Source organism: Rhinoderma darwinii, chromosome 6 (genome assembly GCF_050947455.1).
Source record: "Rhinoderma darwinii isolate aRhiDar2 chromosome 6, aRhiDar2.hap1, whole genome shotgun sequence".
In the NCBI taxonomy this organism is placed as follows: Eukaryota; Metazoa; Chordata; class Amphibia; order Anura; family Rhinodermatidae; genus Rhinoderma; species Rhinoderma darwinii.
The window spans coordinates 10,495,679-10,517,208 of NC_134692.1; the positions used below are offsets into that span (position 1 = coordinate 10,495,679).

General features: G+C 43.1%; 1 protein-coding gene across 1 annotated transcript in view; it reads left to right on the forward strand.

Annotated features, from left to right (window-relative positions):
• Window positions 1-21,530, forward strand: part of PLCD4 (phospholipase C delta 4) — a 62,999-nt gene that overhangs the window by 23,056 nt on the left and 18,413 nt on the right. Inside the window, exons 5-7 of the mRNA XM_075831066.1 lie at window positions 8,085-8,313; window positions 8,993-9,122; window positions 20,525-20,756. Coding sequence (XP_075687181.1) covers window positions 8,085-8,313; window positions 8,993-9,122; window positions 20,525-20,756 — 591 coding nt within the window. The remainder of the gene's footprint in view (window positions 1-8,084; window positions 8,314-8,992; window positions 9,123-20,524; window positions 20,757-21,530) is intronic.

Genomic DNA, 21,530 nt, shown 5'->3' on the forward strand with positions numbered 1-21,530 from the left:
GTTAACCATACCTAACCCGCCTAGTGTCCTTGGTAGGTAAGTAACCTCCCTCTTGATTAGGTTGAGCCTGTTCCCCCATAACAGCTGGAAGAACAGGCTATAGACCCGAGTCCAGAGAGGTTCTGGCAAGATGCACACACTGCCCAGGTAAAGCAACATGGGCACCAGGTAGGCCTTGGCCAAGTGAACCCTTTCCCTCAGGGTTAAGGACCAACCCTTCCATTGGTCGACCTTCTGGGCAACTAGATTCAGCCTATCCTCCCAGTTCTTCTTGGGGTAATCACCCGGGCCAAATTCGACTCCTAAGATCTTAGCAGACCCCTGAGGCTCTGGAAGGGTGTCCGGGAGATCAAAACCAGGATCTCCTCCTCCCAGCCAGAGACTTTTGCACTTATCCCGATTGATCTTGGACCCAGATGCCAATGAGTAACGCTCCACTTCCGACATCACCCACTCTGCCTCCCCTCTCGAGGAGACAAAAATGGAGACGTCGTCTGCGTACGCAACCACCCTCTGAGTGGCCTCCGGCCCCTCCAGGCCGGCCCCGACTCCCGCCAATGGCCCACGATCGATCCTTTTAAGAAAAGGATCAATTGCGAACGCATATAGCAAAGGGCTCAAGGGACAACCCTGGCGGACACCAGACCCAACCTCAAAGGGGGTTCCAACCCAACCGTTCACCAGCGCAAAAGTCTCAGCCCCAGTGTATAAGGTCTGTAGCCAATTGACAAACCCCCCCGGTAGGCCGTACCTCAGAAGGACCGACCAGAGGTACTCGTGGTCCACCCGGTCAAAAGCCTTGGCCTGGTCCAAGGACAGGATGTACCCCTCCCACCGACCAGAATTTCCCTGCTCCACTGCCTCTCTGACACTGAGGACAGCACTAAATGTGCTGCGGCCTGGAACAGAGCAATGCTGGACCGGCGAAAGGAGCCGGGATGCAAACTTCACCAGCCGATTAAACAGCACCTTTGCGAGAACCTTTCTGTCCGTATTGAGCAGCGCTATGGGACGCCAATTCTCAATACGGGTCGAGTCTTTACCCTTCGATAAAACGATCAAGGCCGACCTCCTCATTGACATTGGCAAAGTACCCGAGGAAAGGCACTCATTAAACACCTCAGTCAAGAGGGGAACTAGGGTTCCTTTAAAAGTCTTATAAAACTCGGATGTTAAGCCATCCGGCCCTGGCGATTTTTTGAGGGCAAGCCCATCAATCGCCAATCCCACTTCCTCTTCCTTGATCGAATCTATCAAAACACCGAGAGAGGGGTCTACCCCTGGCTCAGGGATGGTTTCAGCCAGGAAAGCCGACATCTCGTCTCGGTTTGGATCTTGCTTCCCCAAGAGGTGCGAGTAGAAGGATCTGACGACCTCCAAGATCCCTGATTTGGATCTCTTCAGAGATCCTGTACTATCAATCAGTCCTGTCACAACCTTACGACTCACTGACATCTTACAGTTCCTGTAGGGGTCGGGTGAGCGGTACCTCCCGAAATCCCTCTCAAGAACTAAAGATGTGTGCCTATCATACTGACACCTCCTGAGCAAAGCTTTCACCACGGAGATCTCCTCCCCACTACCCCCGGTTGAGACCAGATGTTCGAGTTTCCTCCTCAGTTCCTGATATAGGCGGTACCTACTCATGGACCTGAGGCTCGAGAGCCTGCGGAAAAATCCTGCCACCCGGACTTTAAACAACTCCCACCACTCAGACTTAGTACCACTGAGATCCAACAAAGGTACCTGGCTCTGAAGAAAATCCTCAAAGGCCTGTCTTATCTCCGCTTCTTCCAAGAGAGTAGAATTCAGCCTCCATATACCTCTTCCCATCTGGAGGGACTCTGCAATGTTCAAAGAGAAAATAATCATACAGTGATCGGAGAACTCCACCTCAACAACGGACACTGGTGAAGAGATGGCTTCCTCCTTCAAAAAAAACCTGTCTATCCTAGACCTACAACTACCTCTACGATAGGTGAAACCCGAGTGGCCTGGGGTATGCCTGATGTGGATATCCACCAGGCGAGCATCGCTAACTATATTTTTTAATGCTACACTATCGTAGGTCAATTTTTTATCTCCGGAACCTCCTCTATCTCGGGGCCTCACGACAGTATTGAAGTCCCCTCCAAAGATAACTTGTCGACCTGAAAAAAGGAAAGGCTTAATCCTCATGAAGAGACTTTTACGGTCCCATTTGCTCTGGGGTCCGTATATATTGATTAGTCTTAATTCCTGTCCCCTCATGAGGACATCTAAGATCAAGCACCTCCCCATTTCTAACTCAATCATCCGTCGGCATGTTACCGGTGCGGTGAAAAGGACCGCCACTCCGCTATAGGGCTCAGCCGCAAGAGACCAGTAGGAGGGCCCGCGTCGCCACTCCCTCCTAGATTTAACGACGTCTGCCAAAAGTGACAGCCTGGTCTCCTGCAAAAACAAAATGTCGGCTTCAACTCGGCCAAGAAAATCAAAGGCTGCAAATCTCGCCCTATCTGACTTAATGCTGGCAACGTTAATTGATGCCAGCGTCAACGGAGTGGGTGCCGCCATCATGGATGTTTGAGTTAGACGGCTTTCTTCTTCCCACCCCCCCCCTCTATCTGATGAGGACCCCCCTTCTTTGCCTCGCTTCTTGCAAACTGAGGAGTCCATATTCACCACCCTATTCCCATCTTCATCCCCAAGTACCGGGTCAACCTCCCCCTCTGGGGGCAACGGCCCCTGCAGCAGGGGAGGCTCAACGACTCTAGGGTGCCCTACCATGCCTTCCCTCTTAGTATGAGAGGCTGGAATGTCCACGAGAGCATGGTATCGATCAGTAGAGCGCACCAGGGGGGTACAGGATTTACCTTCCTGGGCCAGGGCGGGGCCAGATGTATTTGGCCCTTGGGTTTTGCCCGGTGTCCCTTTTGCTGTAGGCTGAGTCCTCTCTTCCTCTCCCACACTTTCATAGTGGGAGGACTGAGAGTCCTCAGCCCTCTGCTCCCTTTGGATCCTCCTCATCTCCCCATTCAATTCGGCCTCCCCAGGGGCATCAGATTCAGGGGGGGCATCCAGATCCGAATCAGAGGTTGTCCCAGTTTCCTGGAGCGCCCTCCAAATCCTCTCCTTCCTTCGCTTCTCCGCCCTTCTCTGGCGAGAAGGGGGACCCTTCTTTGCATTCTTCCCTTGCCCCTGTGCCCCATCGTCCCTGCCCGCACCCTCACCCACGGAGGCCTCCCTCCTTTCATCCTCCGCAGGTTTGGAACAAGCATTGACAACAGAGCGAGGACACCGACTGAACGGGTGACCTAAGTCACCACACAGGTTGCACCGAATACGGTCACACGATGCGGCTAGATGACCAATCCCCCCACAATGAGCACACTTCTGCACCTTGCAGCCTGCACTCAAATGTGAGGGGTCGCCACACCGGTGACACAACTTCGGCTGCCCCTGGTAGAAGACAAGGATCCGATCTCTTCCCAGGAAAGCAGACGATGGTATGTGGGACACCGTCTGTCCCAGACGCTTTAATTTAACCATGAACGTCCAGGCCCCTGACCAGATGCCAAACTCATCCATGTTCTTCCGTGGCATCTCTACTACCTCTCCGTACCTTCCCAACCAGGTCATGATATCAATACAAGAGAGTGACTCATTACGGGTAAGAACGGTCACTCTCTTGGGACCACTTTGGCGAGAAATTGCTTGTGCAGCAAAGTCTCGCCAGCCAGGCTCGTCCTTCATCAGCTCGTAGTTCCCCCAGAAGACCTCAAGGCCCCCTAGGTGAACAAAGCTGATGTCAAACTCGACCGAGCCATGAGGATGTATCAAGGCAAAGATGTCACTCGCCTTGAAGCCCATCCCCAGCAGCAGCTCCACCACCCTCTTTCTGGGAGGGCACGCATCATTGCCACGCCACCGGAGACGGACCACATTCCTCCTGGCTACAGCCTGCCCGGCTGTTGGGAGCGACCACTGATCTCCTCGTTGCTCTCGGAAGGCATTTAGACCATATCTGTCTATCCAGAAAGACAGGTCCTTCTGCACTCCCCCTATGGTTAGGGTTTGCTTTCCCTCTCTTAAAGCGTCCAAGAGACGTTGTTGCAAGTTACCGTCCCCGGACCTTGAGGATGAAGATGGGTGGGCCCGCTGTCCCCCCGCTGCCACACCAGCATAAGACCTGCCGGATGTCACAGCAAGAGGAGCGCCAGGCCCATTGCCCCTGGTTGATACCCCATCCCCACCACCCACCACCCACAGACACAGCACTCAACACCCCATTACCAGCAGACACTCCAGCAACTTTATTTACAGACACCTGCATACCCCCAGCAGTTCCCACATCCACAGCCGCAACTTTTTTATTTAACCCACCAGGTCCCCCTGCAGTCATCCTTCTGGCCAGGCCTGGTTCTATGTTATGTATTTTTCCTGTACATTTTGTGTGGGTAGACACTGCTTCAGTCTCCGCATCATCAGGCACCTTTGCAGGGACGCCACCAGATGTTATAAGCGGTGTCCCCGCTGTGCCCTCCGCCTCATTAACCTCCATCTTTTCTATGTGCGGAACATTTTTGGGAAAGGGGCCACCGCCGCCCCCGACGCCAGCAGCCCCCTTCTCGCCTACACCACTTTTCAGTGATGCGGACGAAGGAGCCACTGATGTCACTGGAGCCGCCTCCGGCGCCGGACCACTCCCCCCTCCCACAGAGGAGTGGCCAACAGAGCCGGAGCCCCCTCTGTGACCGCCCTTGTCCGGAACGTCTGACGGCTTTACTGCGACACCGACAGACTTCCGGCTTTCAGACACCACATCCGGTTTCTGGTTTACCCGTTCTCCAGACCGCTGACTCGCATCAGAGACCAGTTTCCCGGGCTCGCCATTAACCGGACACGGGGACACACCCCCTGGCGTCACCAGGCCACCAGTACCGCCCCCTTTGCAGGGGTTGGCGTCCGGCGCCATTTTGACCACCACGTGTTCTAATGCCGGACCCGTAACACTCTCCCCGCATTCCCGCTCCAGCCCCACTGCAGAGGCTTGAGCTGGGGGTCTTGCGGGACCTGCGCTCTGATCCTGACTTTCATCTGGCTCAGAGCACAGGAAGGATCTTGCTGTATACACCATTTTAAATGAACCTTCAGCAGATTTTTTTTCCTTTGTCTTTTTTTTCTTCTTAAATTTTTTTTTCTTTTGCTTTTCCTCCTCTGCGGGTAACTCCGCACCGAAACAAAATCCCTGGAAGGATACCGGCGACTCCACGTTACGGATCTGTGTAAGTAATCCTGGAGGCCGCTCACTGTCAGTATCAAAACTCTCCTGATTTCTCCCAGCTGTGAGTCCACCCTCCTCCTCCTCACTGCTCCTGGGTGCATCAGAATCTGAGCCTTCTCTGGACTTTGCATTCTCATGCTCCATTTTCTCCCCCACAATTTCCTTTGTTGTGTCTGGGGCTCTGCTGTCTTCCTCCACACTTTCTATTTTTATAGGTTCTGCCATCTCGGCAAACCTCTCTTCATTTTTTAATTTTTCACCAAACACCCCTCCGCCTGCCAAAATCTCCTCACGTCTCTCTTCCACTTCTTTTATTTCCTCCAACAAGGATTTCACATTTAAAAGGTATCGGGACCTCTTACCTCCTGAGGCTTTTGCAGCTCTTCCTCTGGCGACCGCCAAGTCCGCACGGAGCCGTTGCAGCGACTTCCTGAGGTCCCGATACTCCTCCAACCGCATAGCCAGACGGGAGCTGAAGTTCTCCACCGTCTCTCCGGTCCTCAGCTGTCCCCATTCCTCCACACGACCGTCATCCAAATGTCCGGACGGTGCTGGTCCTTCTCCAGATGACAACACCTCGATCACCCTGCCGGACCGCGTCTCCATACCCTTATCCAGGGTTCCAGCCTCAGGGGGAGCCAGGACAGCCTTGCCCCGAGATGATCTCCTCACCCCCGTGACTGTTTGCATATTCCTAGCCAGCTGGGATGACCCTCTACCCCCCGCTGGCATGCTCCGGGAGGTAGAGGTCTGAGGCTCCATCCTAGGATGGAACCCCCCTCAGGGTACTTTCCAAGCCCAGGCAGATGGTATGAGGCCTGGGCAGATAGAATAAGGAAAGTCCCTGGATCCAAGGCCTGCACGGTAGTCTCAGCAGCTCTCTCCACACCTCCTACTCCACCCACTCCAGAGCTGCACTGACTATTCTGCTGGTGGAGTCACTGTGTACATACATTACATTACTTATCCTGTACTGATCCGGAGTTACATCATGTATTATACTCCAGAGCTGTACTCACTATTCTGCTGGTGGAGTCACTGTGTACATACATTACTTATCCTGTACTGATCCTGTGTTACATCCTATATTATACTCCAGAGCAGCACTCACTATTCTGCTGGTGGAGTCACTGTGTACATACATTACATTACTTATCCTGTACTGATCCTGAGTTACATCCTGTATTAGGGCATGACCACACATGGCGGAATTCCTCCGCAACTGTCCGCATCAATGCCGCACCTAATCCGGGTTGCGGATTACGGCTGCGGATCTGCACAAAATGTGCAGAAAATTGATGCGGACTAGCTGCTGCGGACTGCGGGAAAAGTGCTTCCCTTCTCCCTATCAGTGCAGGATAGAGAGAAGGGACAGCACTTTCCCTAGTGATAGTAAAAGAAATTCATACTTACCGCCCGTTGTCTTTATGACGCGTCCCTCCTTCGGCATCCAGCCCGACCTCCCTGGATGACGCGGCAGTCCATGTGACCGCTGCAGCCTGTGCTTGGCCTGTGATTGGCTGCAGCCGTCACTTACACTGAAACGTCATCCTGGGAGGCCGGACTGGAGACAGAAACAGGGAGTTCTCGGTAAGTACGAACTTCATTTTTTTTTACAGATACATGTATATTGGGATCGGTAGTCACTGTCCCGGGTGCAGAAACAGTTACTGCCGATCGCTTAACTCTTTCAGCACCCTGGACAGTGACTATTTACTGACGTCTCCTAGCAACACTCCCGTCATTACGGGAGCCCCATTGACTTCCTCAGTCTGGCTGTAGACCTAGAAATACATAGGTCCAGCCAGAATGAAGAAATGTCAAGTTAAAAAAGCAAGACGCATCCGCAGCACACATAACATGTGCATGACAGCTGCGGACTTCATTGCGGAACTTTGAATCTCCATTGAAGTCAATGGAGAAATTCCGCCATGAGTCCGCCACTGCTCCGCAACAGACAGAGCATGCTGCGGACACCAAATTCCGCTCCGCAGCCTATGCTCCGCAGCGGAATTGTACGCATCGTGTAAACGAACACTGCTAAATTAAAGTGAAAGTCAATGGAGAAACGGCTCCGCTGCGGAATAACGCTGCGGAGTGTCCGCAGCGGAATTTAAGTGAAATTCCGCCATGTGTGAACCCGCCCTTATACTCCAGAGCTGCACTCACTATTCTGCTGGTGGAGTCACTTTGTTCTTACATTATATTACTTATCCTGTACTGATCCTGTTACATCCTGTATTATACTCCAGAGCTGCACTCACGATTCTGCTGGTGGAGTCACTGTGTACATACATTACATTACTTATCCTGTGCTGATCCTGAGTTACATCCTGTATTATACTCCAGAGCTGCACTCACGATTCTGCTGGTGGAGTCACTGTGTACATACATTACATTACATATCCTGTACTGATCCTGAGTTACATCCTGTATTATACTCCAGAGCTGCACTCACTATTCTGCTGGTGGAGTCACTGTGTACATACATTACATTACTTATCCTGTACTGATCCTGAGTTACATCCTATATTATACTCCAGAGCTGCACTCACTATTCTGCTGGTGGAGTCACTGTGTACATACATTACATTACTTATCCTGTACTGATCCTGAGTTACAGCCTTATGTGTCTCCATGGTTACAAACTACAAACAAAGCACCCCAAACAGCAGAAGAAGGGGCAGGGGGAGTGGAGTAACAAATTAATGCAGGATCAGACTACATACGTGATTTTTGTGTAGTCTGTAACCATGGAGACATATAGGTCTGTATAGGGTCCACAGTGAACATTGAATGTGCCTTTTTCTCCATCTAGTTTCCATCAGTGACATTGAGACTGTGCGGGAGGGACATCAGTCCGAGATTCTGCAGAGCATCTCCGATGAATTTGAGCCGGAGCTTTGTTTTACCATCGTCTTCCATGGGCGTCGGGGGAACCTTGACCTTGTTGCAAGCACCGCGGAGGAGGCTCAGTGCTGGATACAAGGCCTAGAGAAACTTATAGAGACAGTGAGAAACATGGACCAGAAGGAAATTCTCGATCAGTATCCTTTAAATTGTTTCTCATTTAGGGGGTTGCCCTTGGCTTCCAATTTTTCACCATTTTTATTATCTCTGCTTGCTGTCACTGGATAGAAACATTTTTGTTTACATTCATAGGCGGAAAACCCATCGTGACCTAGTCCTGTCCTGTTCACACAGCTGCAATTTGTTACAATGTGTCTGTGTAGCTGAGCGCTATCAACTTATAGTCCAGCACAGGAGGGAGATTAGTGTGGCTGTGTTTATCTTACAGAGGGTTACCTGCACTGATACATTGTTACAAACCAACTGCTGTGCGAGCAGGACTAGGTCGTGACAGGCTTCTTATGCTGTGAATGTCAACAAGAATGTTTTAATTCACTGAAAGCCATCAGAGATCTTAAAAACAGTCAGTAATGGGAGCACAAATTAACATTTTGTAAATCCTTCGCTTTACTTGTCCGGATTTTGCGTTTCATGTTTTCTGCACCGTTCACAACCAAAGCTCAATCCGAAATTCTGCTGGTTTCCTCTTACTGGAGGGCAATGCATTGTGGGGAGCTCAGATGAAAGTTACCCAGTTAAGTTGTTAGGTCCCATGACTGATTGCAGAGTGCAGTTAAACCACAAACACATTCCAAGCTGCATTTTAGCTTTGGATGTGACTGGAGAATACAGCTTTTCCCTTGACCGGCCGCTCAGATGGATCTGTGACTGGTTCCAGAAGGCCGACAAGAACCGAGATGGGAGAATGAATTTTAAGGAGGTCCAGGATCTTCTGAAAATGATGAACGTGGACATGAACGAGCAGCACGCTTATCGTCTTTTTCAGGTGATGGGTGTGAATACTTATGCAATCCCTTGGAGGAGGGTCTGCTGCTCAGTTGTGTGATGTGTTGTCATCAGTTATTGGCATTATAACATTATATCAGTTATATCTGTTTCTGGGTAAGCTGGGTGGCAACCAACATGGTCACCAACGCTCACAGGTGTTCTCATTCAGCTTTCCCAGAGTCCTGAATGGCAGATGATCTAGTCTTGCAGCGTTATGACTCCTTTACTGCATCATTAGGCAGATTTGCTGCTCAGACGTCTCTGGACGTGGTTTCTGGAAAATCTGACTGTCATCCAGCTTTCCTAGAGTCCTGAGTGGCAAATCTGCCCAGTTATGCAGCTATATGAGAACGAATAATGTATTACTGCCTAACTAATTTGCCATTCAGCACATTTGGAAAGTTGGATGACAACCCTCTCAGAGCTTTAATAGTATATTACTATATATAATATATACTGTATATTCTATACTGTTCATCACCCAGCTTTCCCAGTAGCAGTTGGATAAAAGATGACATATTTACTGGGGATGGCTATAAGAGCATGCTGGGAGTTGTAGTTTTGCAATAGCATAGGACCACTAGAATAAACACAAACAAAAAGTTTACATTTTCTTAAAGGGGCGGATTATCTCTGTGGTCAAAGGGGACGTGACATGAGAAGCTATGAGCATCATGTGATCGCCTGACCTCCAATCATTCGATACCCATATTGGTCAAGTGCAACAACCTCCTGACTGATTGTAATAAATAATGCAATTTGACCAAGAGTATCAATCCCTCGTAAGTCCCCGGCAGCCAATCGTAGTCGTGTGTCCCTCAGCTGGAAAGAAAGACGATAATTACAATATAAATTAGCCAGTAAGTAAGTAACCCCCGATACAGGTTGTTCTGGACCATCAAGCCATGCCCTGAAAAAAAATAATGCACTTAATCAGAGGTGGCCTTACGTTGGATGGTGCCCTGTGCGGTCCCTGCTGTTGGTGCCCCCCCGACTATAGTGTTATATTGAGTAGAAATAAACATACCATACAGTGCCGAATTAGTGCCATACAGTGGCCAAGGTCGGTCAAATAACACATCCATACAGCTGGATAAATATCAATGCCAGACACTGAAAAAATAATATATAGAAAAGTACAGTGCCACCCAATGCCTACGTAAATACCCCCATATAGTGCTCAAATAACACAAAACATACAGTGACCCCACAACAGCTCCATATATAAAGTAAGGTAATGACTCTGCTATACAATGTCGAACTAATACGGCTATACAATGAATATTAGGATTCATGGTGGCCAGGCCATCTTTGATGCCCACTTCAGAAGGGGCAGCTGGTATGCCCTCTGTGGCCGCACATCCCTAAGGCTGGACCTGCATTAAATCTCAGGTATTATAAAAATCCTGGAAATTGTGCTCCACTTATCCTCAGGGGAACTGAAAATACAGAGGCGCTACAGCACCGATACAAAAGTAGCAGCTAAAGTGGCCATATAAAAATACAATAAATACTGGCCACAAAAATCATATAAAGAAAAAATACCACCTACTGTGCCAATATACAAATACAGGTGGTGCCCTGACCTCTGGGTTTAAACACACATGTATATTCCCTGCTCATATGAGGTCCAGCCCTCCATACACACGCCACAAGATCCACCCCCAGCGGTAACTTCATATATACTCAGACGCCTGCTGTCACCTCTCTGCCCATTCATCTATCAGTGGCAGCAGTCACCCGCCCGCAGTTTATTATCTCGTAACAGGATACCCAGGCGCCATCCGTCTCTAAATATGTCCTGGCCAACTAAGGGCACGTTCAGACGTGGCGGAATTGCTGTGGAATTCCGCTGCGGACAGTCTGTCCATTGGTTTCCACACCTTTTTAGTTATTTTCGTGCAGACGTTGCGGACAACTCCGCTGCGAACCATAGGCTGCGGTGCTGAATTTGGTGTCCACAGCATACACTGGCTGTTGCGGACTTGTGGCGTAATTTCTCCATTGACTTCAATGGAGTTTCAAAATTCCGCAATGAAATCCACAGATGTTATGTGTGTTGCGTTGCGGATTGCTTTCAGGAACAGGATATTTCATCATTCTGGCTGGACCTATGTGTTTCGAGGTCTATAGCCAGACTGAGATGGAATGTTTTAAAAGACAGCAGGAAGTACTCTTCACCTGAATACGCAACGGCTCATCCGCAGCAATTTACTGCACATTTTAGGCAAAGGAATCTGCAACGTGGATTATGTGCGGGCATTGATGCGGACAGTGTCTGCAGAAATACGCCACGTCTGAACATGCCCTAACACTGCTGCACTCTATGTCACTGCCAGCCTCTAAACACATAAATGAAGTGTGCCAGTGCCGCTGCTTATTATATAACACTAGATCTATAAGAAAAGGAAGCACTATACAACATAATATCTGTAATGTCACACTCCATAGTCAGAAAATGTTATCATCCAAACTGTGCTTGTGGAATAGACTAAGACATTGCTTCATAGGGGGCAGTATTATAGTTATATTCTTGTATATAGGGGGCAGTATTATAGTCGTTATATTCTTGTATATAGGGGGCAGTATTATAGTAGTTATATTCTTGTATATAGGGGCAGTATTATAGCAGTTATATTCTTGTATATAGGGGCAGTATTATAGTAGTTATATTCTTGTATATAGGAGCAGTATTATAGTAGTTATATTCTTGTATATAGGGGTCAGCATTATAGTAGTTATATTCTTGTATATAGGGGGCAGTATTATAGTAGTTATTTTCTTGTATAAAGGAGCAGTATTATAGTAGTTATATTCTTGTATATAGGAGCAGTATTATAGTAGTTATATTCTTGTATATAGAGGGCAGTATTATAGTAGTTATATTCTTGTATATAAAGGCAGTATTATAGTAGTTATATTCTTGTATATAGGGGCAGTATTATAGTAGTTATATTCTTGTATATAGGGGCAGTATTATAGTAGTTATATTCTTGTATATAGCGGCAGTATTATAGTAGTTATATTCTTGTATATAGGGCAGTATTATAGTAGTTATATTCTTGTATATAGGGGGCAGTATTATAGTAGTTATATTCTTGTATATAGGGGGCAGTATTATAGTAGTTATATTCTTGTATATAGGAGCAGTATTATAGTAGTTATATTCTTGTATGTAGGGAGCAGTATTATAGTGGTTATATTCTTGTATAAAGGAGCAGTATTATAGTAGTTATATTCTTGTATATAGGAGCAGTATTATAGTAGTTATATTCTTGTATATAGAGGGCAGTATTATAGTAGTTATATTCTTGTATATAGGGGCAGTATTATAGTAGTTATATTCTTGTATCTAGAGGGCAGTATTATAGTAGTTATATTCTTGTATATAGGGGCAGTATTATAGTAGTTATATTCTTGTATATAGGGGCAGTATTATAGTAGTTATATTCTTGTATATAGGGGCAGTATTATAGTAGTTATATTCTTGTATATAGGAGAAGTATTATAGTAGTTATATTCTTGTATCTAGAGGGCAGTATTATAGTAGTTATATTCTTGTATATAGGGGCAGTATTATAGTAGTTATATTCTTGTATATAGGGGGCAGTATTATAGTAGTTATATTCTTGTATATAGGAGCAGTATTATAGTAGTTATATTCTTGTATGTAGGGAGCAGTATTATAGTGGTTATATTCTTGTATATAGGGGGCAGTATTATAGTAGTTATATTCTTGTATATAGGGGGCAGTATTATAGTAGTTATATTCTTGTATATAGGGGGCAGTATTATAGTAGTTATATTCTTGTATATAGGGGGCAGTATTATAGTAGTTATATTCCTGTATATAGGGGCAGTATTATAGTAGTTATATTCTTGTATATAGGGGCAGTATTATAGCAGTTATATTCTTGTATATAGGGGCAGTATTATAGTAGTTATATTCTTGTATATAGGAGCAGTATTATAGTAGTTATATTCTTGTATATAGGGGCAGTATTATAGTAGTTATATTCTTGTATATAGGGGTCAGCATTATAGTAGTTATATTCTTGTATATAGGGGGCAGTATTATAGTAGTTATTTTCTTGTATAAAGGAGCAGTATTATAGTAGTTATATTCTTGTATATAGGAGCAGTATTATAGTAGTTATATTCTTGTATATAGAGGGCAGTATTATAGTAGTTATATTCTTGTATATAAAGGCAGTATTATAGTAGTTATATTCTTGTATATAGGGGCAGTATTATAGTAGTTATATTCTTGTATATAGGGGCAGTATTATAGTAGTTATATTCTTGTATATAGCGGCAGTATTATAGTAGTTATATTCTTGTATATAGGGCAGTATTATAGTAGTTATATTCTTGTATATAGGGGGCAGTATTATAGTAGTTATATTCTTGTATATAGGGGGCAGTATTATAGTAGTTATATTCTTGTATATAGGAGCAGTATTATAGTAGTTATATTCTTGTATGTAGGGAGCAGTATTATAGTGGTTATATTCTTGTATAAAGGAGCAGTATTATAGTAGTTATATTCTTGTATATAGGAGCAGTATTATAGTAGTTATATTCTTGTATATAGAGGGCAGTATTATAGTAGTTATATTCTTGTATATAGGGGCAGTATTATAGTAGTTATATTCTTGTATCTAGAGGGCAGTATTATAGTAGTTATATTCTTGTATATAGGGGCAGTATTATAGTAGTTATATTCTTGTATATAGGGGCAGTATTATAGTAGTTATATTCTTGTATATAGGGGCAGTATTATAGTAGTTATATTCTTGTATATAGGAGAAGTATTATAGTAGTTATATTCTTGTATCTAGAGGGCAGTATTATAGTAGTTATATTCTTGTATATAGGGGCAGTATTATAGTAGTTATATTCTTGTATATAGGGGGCAGTATTATAGTAGTTATATTCTTGTATATAGGAGCAGTATTATAGTAGTTATATTCTTGTATGTAGGGAGCAGTATTATAGTGGTTATATTCTTGTATATAGGGGGCAGTATTATAGTAGTTATATTCTTGTATATAGGGGGCAGTATTATAGTAGTTATATTCTTGTATATAGGGGGCAGTATTATAGTAGTTATATTCTTGTATATAGGGGGCAGTATTATAGTCGTTATATTCCTGTATATAGGGGCAGTATTATAGTAGTTATATTCTTGTATATAGGGGCAGTATTATAGCAGTTATATTCTTGTATATAGGGGCAGTATTATAGTAGTTATATTCTTGTATATAGGAGGCAGTATTATAGTAGTTATATTCTTGTATATAGGAGGCAGTATTATAGTAGTTAAATTCCTGTATATAGGGGCAGTATTATAGTTGTTATATTCTTGTATATAGGGGCAGTATTATAGTAGTTATATTCTTGTATATAGGGGCAGTATTATAGTAGTTATATTCCTGTATATAGGAGGCAGTATTATAGTAGTTATATTCCTGTATATAGGAGGCAGTATTATAGTAGTTATATTCTTGTATATAGGAGGCAGTATTATAGTAGTTAAATTCCTGTATATAGGGGCAGTATTATAGTTGTTATATTCTTGTATATAGGGGCAGTATTATAGTAGTTATATTCTTGTATATAGGGGGCAGTATTATAGTAGTTATATTCTTGTATATAGAGGGCAGTATTATAGTAGTCATATTCTTGTATATAGGAGCAGTATTATAGTAGTTATACTCTTCTATATAGGGGGCAGTATTATAGTAGTTATATTCTTGTATATAGGGACAGTATTATAGTAGTTATATTCTTGTATATAGAGGGCAGTATTATAGTAGTTATATTCTTGTATATAGGGGCAGTATTATAGTAGTTATATTCTTGTATATAGGGGCAGTATTATAGTAGTTATATTCTTGTATATAGGGGGCAGTATTATAGTAGTTATATTCTTGTATATAGGGGGCAGTATTATAGTAGTTATATTCTTGTCTATAGGGGGCAGTATTATAGTAGTTATATTCTTGTATACATAGGGGCAGTATTATAGTAGTTATATTCTTGTATATAGGGGCAGTATTATAGTTGTTATATTCCTGTATATCGCAGGCAGTATTATAGTAGTTATATTCTTGTCTATAGGGGCAATATTATAGTAGTTATATTCCTGTATATAGGAGGCAGTATTATAGTAGTTATATTCCTGTATATAGGAGGCAGTATTATAGTAGTTATATTCTTGTATATAGAGGGCAGTATTATAGTAGTTATATTCTTGTATATAGAAGCAGTATTATAGTAGTTATATTCTTGTATATAGGGGACAGTATTATAGTAGTTATATTATTCTATATAGGGGGCAGTATTAGGGCATGACCACACATGGCGGAATTCCTCCGCAACTGTCCGCATCAATGCCGCACAGAATCTGCGTTGCAGATTCTGCAGCGGATCTGCACAAAATGTGCAGAAAATTGATGCGGACTGGCCGCTGCGGACTGCAGGAAAAGTGCTTCCCTTCTCCCTATCAGTGCAGGATAGAGAGAAGGGACAGCACTTTCCCTAGTGAAAGTCAAAGAAATTCATACTTACCGCCCGTTGTCTTGGTGACGCGTCCCTCTTTCGGCATCCAGCCCGACCTCCCTGGATGACGCTCCAGTCCATGTGACCGCTGCAGCCTGTGCTTGGCCTGTGATTGGCTGCAGCCGTCACTTACACTGAAACGTCATCCTGGGAGGCCGGACTGGAGACAGACGCAGGGAGTTCTCGGTAAGTATGAACTTATATATTTTTTTACAGATACATGTATATTGAGATCGGTAGTCACTGTCCCGGGTGCAGAAACAGTTACTGCCGATCGCGTAACTCTTTCAGCACCCTGGACAGTGACTATTTACAGACGTCTCCTAGCAACGCTCCCGTCATTACGGGAGCCCCATTGACTTCCTCAGTCTGGCTGTAGACCTAGAAATACATAGGTCCAGCCAGAATGAAGAAATGTCATGGTAGTAAAAACAATACGCTCCGCAGCACACATAAGATCTGCGGACTTCATTGCGGAATTTTGACTCTCCATTGAAGTCAATGGAGAAATTCCGCCATGAGTCCGCAACCAGTCCGCCACTGCTCCGCAACAGACAGAGCATGCTGCGGACACCAAATTCCGCTCCGCAGCCTATGCTCCGCAGCGGAATTGTACGCATCGTGTAAACGAACACTGCTAAATTAAAGTGAAAGTCAATGGAGAAACGGCTCCGCTGCGGATTAACGCTGCGGAGTGTCCGCAGCGGAATTTAAGTGAAATTCCGCCATGTGTGAACCCGCCCTAATAGTAGTTATATTCTTCTATATAGGGGACAGTATTATAGTAGTTATATTCTTGTATATAGGTGGCAGTATTATAGTAGTTATATTCTTGTATATAGGAGGCAGTATTATAGTAGTTATATTCTTGTATATAGGGGGCAGTATTATAGTAGTTATATTCTTGTATATAGGGGCAGTATTATAGTAGTTATATTCTTGTATATAGGAGCAGTATTATAGTAGTTATATTCTTGTATATAGGAGCAGTATTATAGTAGTTATATTCTTGTATATAGGAGGCAGTATTATAGTAGTTATATTCTTGTATATAGGTGGCAGTATTATAGTAGTTATATTCTTGTATATAGGAGGCAGTATTATAGTAGTTATATTCTTGTATATAGGGAGCAGTATTATAGTAGTTATATTCTTGTATATAGGGGGCAGTATTATAGTAGTTAGATTCTTGTATATAGGAGCAGTATTATAGTAGTTATATTCTTGTATATAGGTGACAGGATTATAGTAGTTATATTCTTGTATATAGGAGCAGTATTAGGGCATGCCCACACGTGGCGCATTTCCTCCGCAACTGTCCGCATGAATGCCGCACAGAATCTGCGTTGCAGATTCTGCGGCGGATCTGCCCAAAATGTGCAGTAAATTAATGCGGACTAGCTGCTGCGGACTGCGGTAAAAGTGCTTCCCTTCTCTCTATCAGTGCAGGATAGAGAGAAGGGCCAGCACTTTCCCTAGTGAAAGTAAACGAATTTCATACTTACCGGCCGTTGTCTTGGTGACGCGTCCCTCTTTCGGCATCCAGCCCGACCTCCCTGGATGACGCGGCAGTCCATGTGACCGCTGCAGCCTGTGATTGGCTGCAGCCGTCACTTAGACTGAAACGTCATCCTGGGAAGCCGGACTGGAGACAGAAGCAGGGAGTTCTCGGTAAGTATGAAATTCTATTTTTTTGACAGGTTGCTGTATATTGGGATCGGTAGTCACTGTCCAGGGTGCAGAAACAGTTACTGCCGATCGCTTAACTCTTTCAGCACCCTGGACAGTGACTATTTACAGACGTCTCCTAGCAACGCTCCCGTAATTACGGGAGCCCCATTGACTTCCTCAGTCTGGCTGTAGACCTATAAATACATATATCCAGCCAGAATGAAGAAATGTCATGTCAAAAAAGCAAGACGCATCCGCAGCACACATAACATTTTCATGACAGCTGCGGACTTCATTGCGGAATTTAGAATCTCCATTGAAGTCAATGGAGAAATTCCGCCATGAGTCCGCAACCAGTCCGCCACAACTCTGCAACATCCATTGCATGCTGCGGACACCAAATTCCGCACCGCAGCCTATGCTCCGCAGCGGAATTTTCAGCCTCGTCTAAACGAACCCTACTAAATAGAAGTGGAAGTCAATGGAGAAACGGCTCCGCTGCGGATTAACGCTGCGGAGTGTCCGCAGCGGAATTCAAGAGCAATTCCGCCACGTGTGGCTTTGCCCTTATAGTAGTTATATTCTTGTATATAGGAGCAGTATTATAGTAGTTATATTCTTGTATATAGGAGGCAGTATTATAGTAATTATATTCTTGTATATAGATGTAGTATTATAGTAGTTATATTCTTGTATATAGGGGCAGTATTATAGTAGTTATATTCTTGTATATAGGGGCAGTATTATAATAGTTATATTCTTGTACATAGGGGGCAGTATTATAGTAGTTATATTCTTGTATATAGGAGGCAGTATTATAGTAGATATATTCTTGTATATAGGGAGCAGTATTATAGTAGTTATATTCTTGTATATAGGGGGCAGTATTATAGTAGTTATAGTCTTGTATATAGGAGCAGTATTATAGTAGTTATATTCTTGTATATAGGAGCAGTATTATAGTAGTTATATTCTTGTATATAGGGGCAGTATTATAGTAGTTATATTCTTGTATATAGGGGGCAGTATTATAGTAGATATATTCTTGTATATAGGAGCAGTATTATAGTAGTTATATTCTTGTATATAGGAGGCAGTATTATAGTAGTTATATTCTTGTATATAGGAGCAGTATTATAGCAGTTATATTCTTGCATATAGGGGCAGTATTATAGTAGTTATATTCTTGTACATAGGGGGTAGTATTATAGTAGTTATATTCTTGTATATAGGAGCAGTATTATAGTAATTATATTCTTGTATATAGGGGGTAGTATTATAGCAGTTATATTCTTGTATATAGGGGGCAGTATTATAGTAGTTACATTCTTGTATATAGGGGGCAGTATTATAGTAGTTATATTCTTGTATATAGGAGGCAGTATTATAGTAGTTATATTCTTGTATATAGGAGGCAGTATTATAGTAGTTATATTCTTGTATATAGGGGCAGTATTATAGCAGTTATATGCTTGTATATAGGAGCAGTATTATAGCAGTTATATTCTTGTACATAGGGGGCAGTATTATAGTAGTTATATTCTTGCATATACGGGCAGTATTATAGTAGTTATATTCTTGTACATAGGGGGTAGTATTATAGTAGTTAAATTCTTGTATATAGGAGCAGTATTATAGCAGTTATATTCTTGTATATAGGGGGCAGTATTATAGTAGTTACATTCTTGTATATAGGGGGCAGTATTATAGTAGTTATATTCTTGTATATAGGAGGCAGTATTATAGTAGTTATATTCTTGTATATAGGGGGCAGTATTATAGTAGTTACATTCTTGTATATAGGGGGCAGTATTATAGTAGTTATATTCTTGTATATAGGAGGCAGTATTATAGTAGTTATATTCTTGTATATAGGGGGCAGTATTATAGTAGTTATATTCTTGTATATAGGAGGCAGTATTATAGTAGTTATATTCTTGTATATAGGGGCAGTATTATAGCAGTTATATTCTTGTATATAGGAGGCAGTATTATAGTAGTTATATTCTTGTATATAGCAGCAGTATTATAGTAGTTATATTCTTGTATATAGCAGCAGTATTATAGTAGTTATATTCTTGTATATAGGAGCAGTATTATAGTAGTTATATTCTTGTATATAGGAGCAGTATTATAGCAGTTATATTCTTGTACATAGGGGGCAGTATTATAGTAGTTATATTCTTGCATATACGGGCAGTATTATAGTAGTTATATTCTTGTACATAGGGGGTAGTATTATAGTAGTTATATTCTTGTATATAGGAGCAGTATTATAGCAGTTATATTCTTGTATATAGGGGGCAGTATTATAGTAGTTACATTCTTGTATATAGGGGGCAGTATTATAGTAGTTATATTCTTGTATATAGGAGGCAGTATTATAGTAGTTATATTCTTGTATATAGGGAGCAGTATTATAGTAGTTATATTCTTGTATATAGGAGGCAATATTATAGTAGTTATATTCTTGTATATAGAGGGCAGAATTATAGTAGTTATATTCTTGTATATAGGGGGCAGTATTATAGTAGTTATATTCTTGTATATAGGGGGCAGTATTATAGTAGTTATATTCTTGTATATAGGGGGCAGTATTATAGTCGTTATATTCTTGTATATAGGGGCAGTATTATAGTAGTTATATTCCTGTATATAGGAGGCAGTATTATAGTAGTTATATTCTTGTATATAGGGAGCAGTATTATAGTAGTTATATTCTTGTGTATAGGAGCAGTATTATAGTAGTTATTTTCTTGTACATATTTACTGGACATATAATTATCATGCGCTTCTCTCAGTCATTTATTTGTAATATTTGCCTGATGAAGGGGCTTCTGTGCTCTAACAGCTTGCACTTATATTTTTTCTGGTAATAGTCAATAAAGAGGTTTCTCCTATAATGCTTCCGTCTTTTTTTACACAAAAGTATTTATCGTCACATAGATTCTACTGGCTAACACAGTACCACATTTTCTTTTGCTTTAGATGGTTGATGTTAATATCAATGGTTATTGGAATTGAGCGTAAATTGGAGATTATTATTTTTTTCCCCCTGGGGTAGCAGTCCTCACGCGTTACCTTCTTGTACCCAGCATGTCATATATTTACTTTGCTTATACAGGGAGAAGGTTGGTCCATTTATAACAGTTTTTATATCCTCAGATGGCTGATAAATCGGAGTCTGGGACCCTGGAAGGTGATGAGTTTGTGATGTTTTATAAAGCTCTGACCCAACGAGATGAAGTTCTTAAAATATTCCAGGATTTCTCAAAGGATGGCAAGAAACTAACCCTGTTGGAGTTTGTGGACTTTCTGCGTCAGGAGCAGCTTGAGACGGACAACACTGAGGAGTTTGCAATGGACCTAATTGCCAGATATGAACCTTCAGAAACTGGTAAGATGATGGTGGACTCTAATATATAGTGGTTGGAAACCATCGATAGTCATTAAGAACCTTCCCCTTTTTCCAGTCTTGGGAAAGACAACCAAGACCAAACTTCGTACACCGAAAAATACCCCATACGTATTCAAGTTGTCATCAGATCCCATATGAGTCACTTGAATACACCATAGATCTAACGTGTAGGGTTAGACAACGTCCGGCATCAGCTCTCGGAGAATATCAAACTTCTATCTAGGAAGAATGTGCATGTTAATTGTGGGATTGGGAGACGGACTGGAAGAAAGTCCCGCCAATATCCCATGTCCATGGCCAACAATCTGTTGATCTAGTAATCTCTGACTTAGTGGGTCAGGAAGGATGTGTTTTACTTTTTTACTCTTCACATCATAGTTTGATCTTCACGTGGGACAGCTCGCCCCTGTGCTTACCAAAGATCCCTTGTAACGTTCCCTGTACCGAAACTCAGTGAATCGGTGCCTTTATTTCCGCTCCGTCCACCTCTTTCAGGCGTCTCCCCGTACTTGATCCTCCTTTAAAAACACTTGGCCACAGCAACAGTCCTGTATGAAAACCAGATGTTACTCTATGAAGGCCACGTTCATGGGAGCGACTGGGAAATCCAGCTCCAAAGAGACTTCATGTAGCCGGCCAACTATCTTCTATGCCCACCAGCACTGGGTAATAGTCCATAGCACGCTTCATCTCCGACTTTGACCTTCTCAAAATCATTGTAAGACCAGAACGAGGAGCAGCTATTCCCGGATC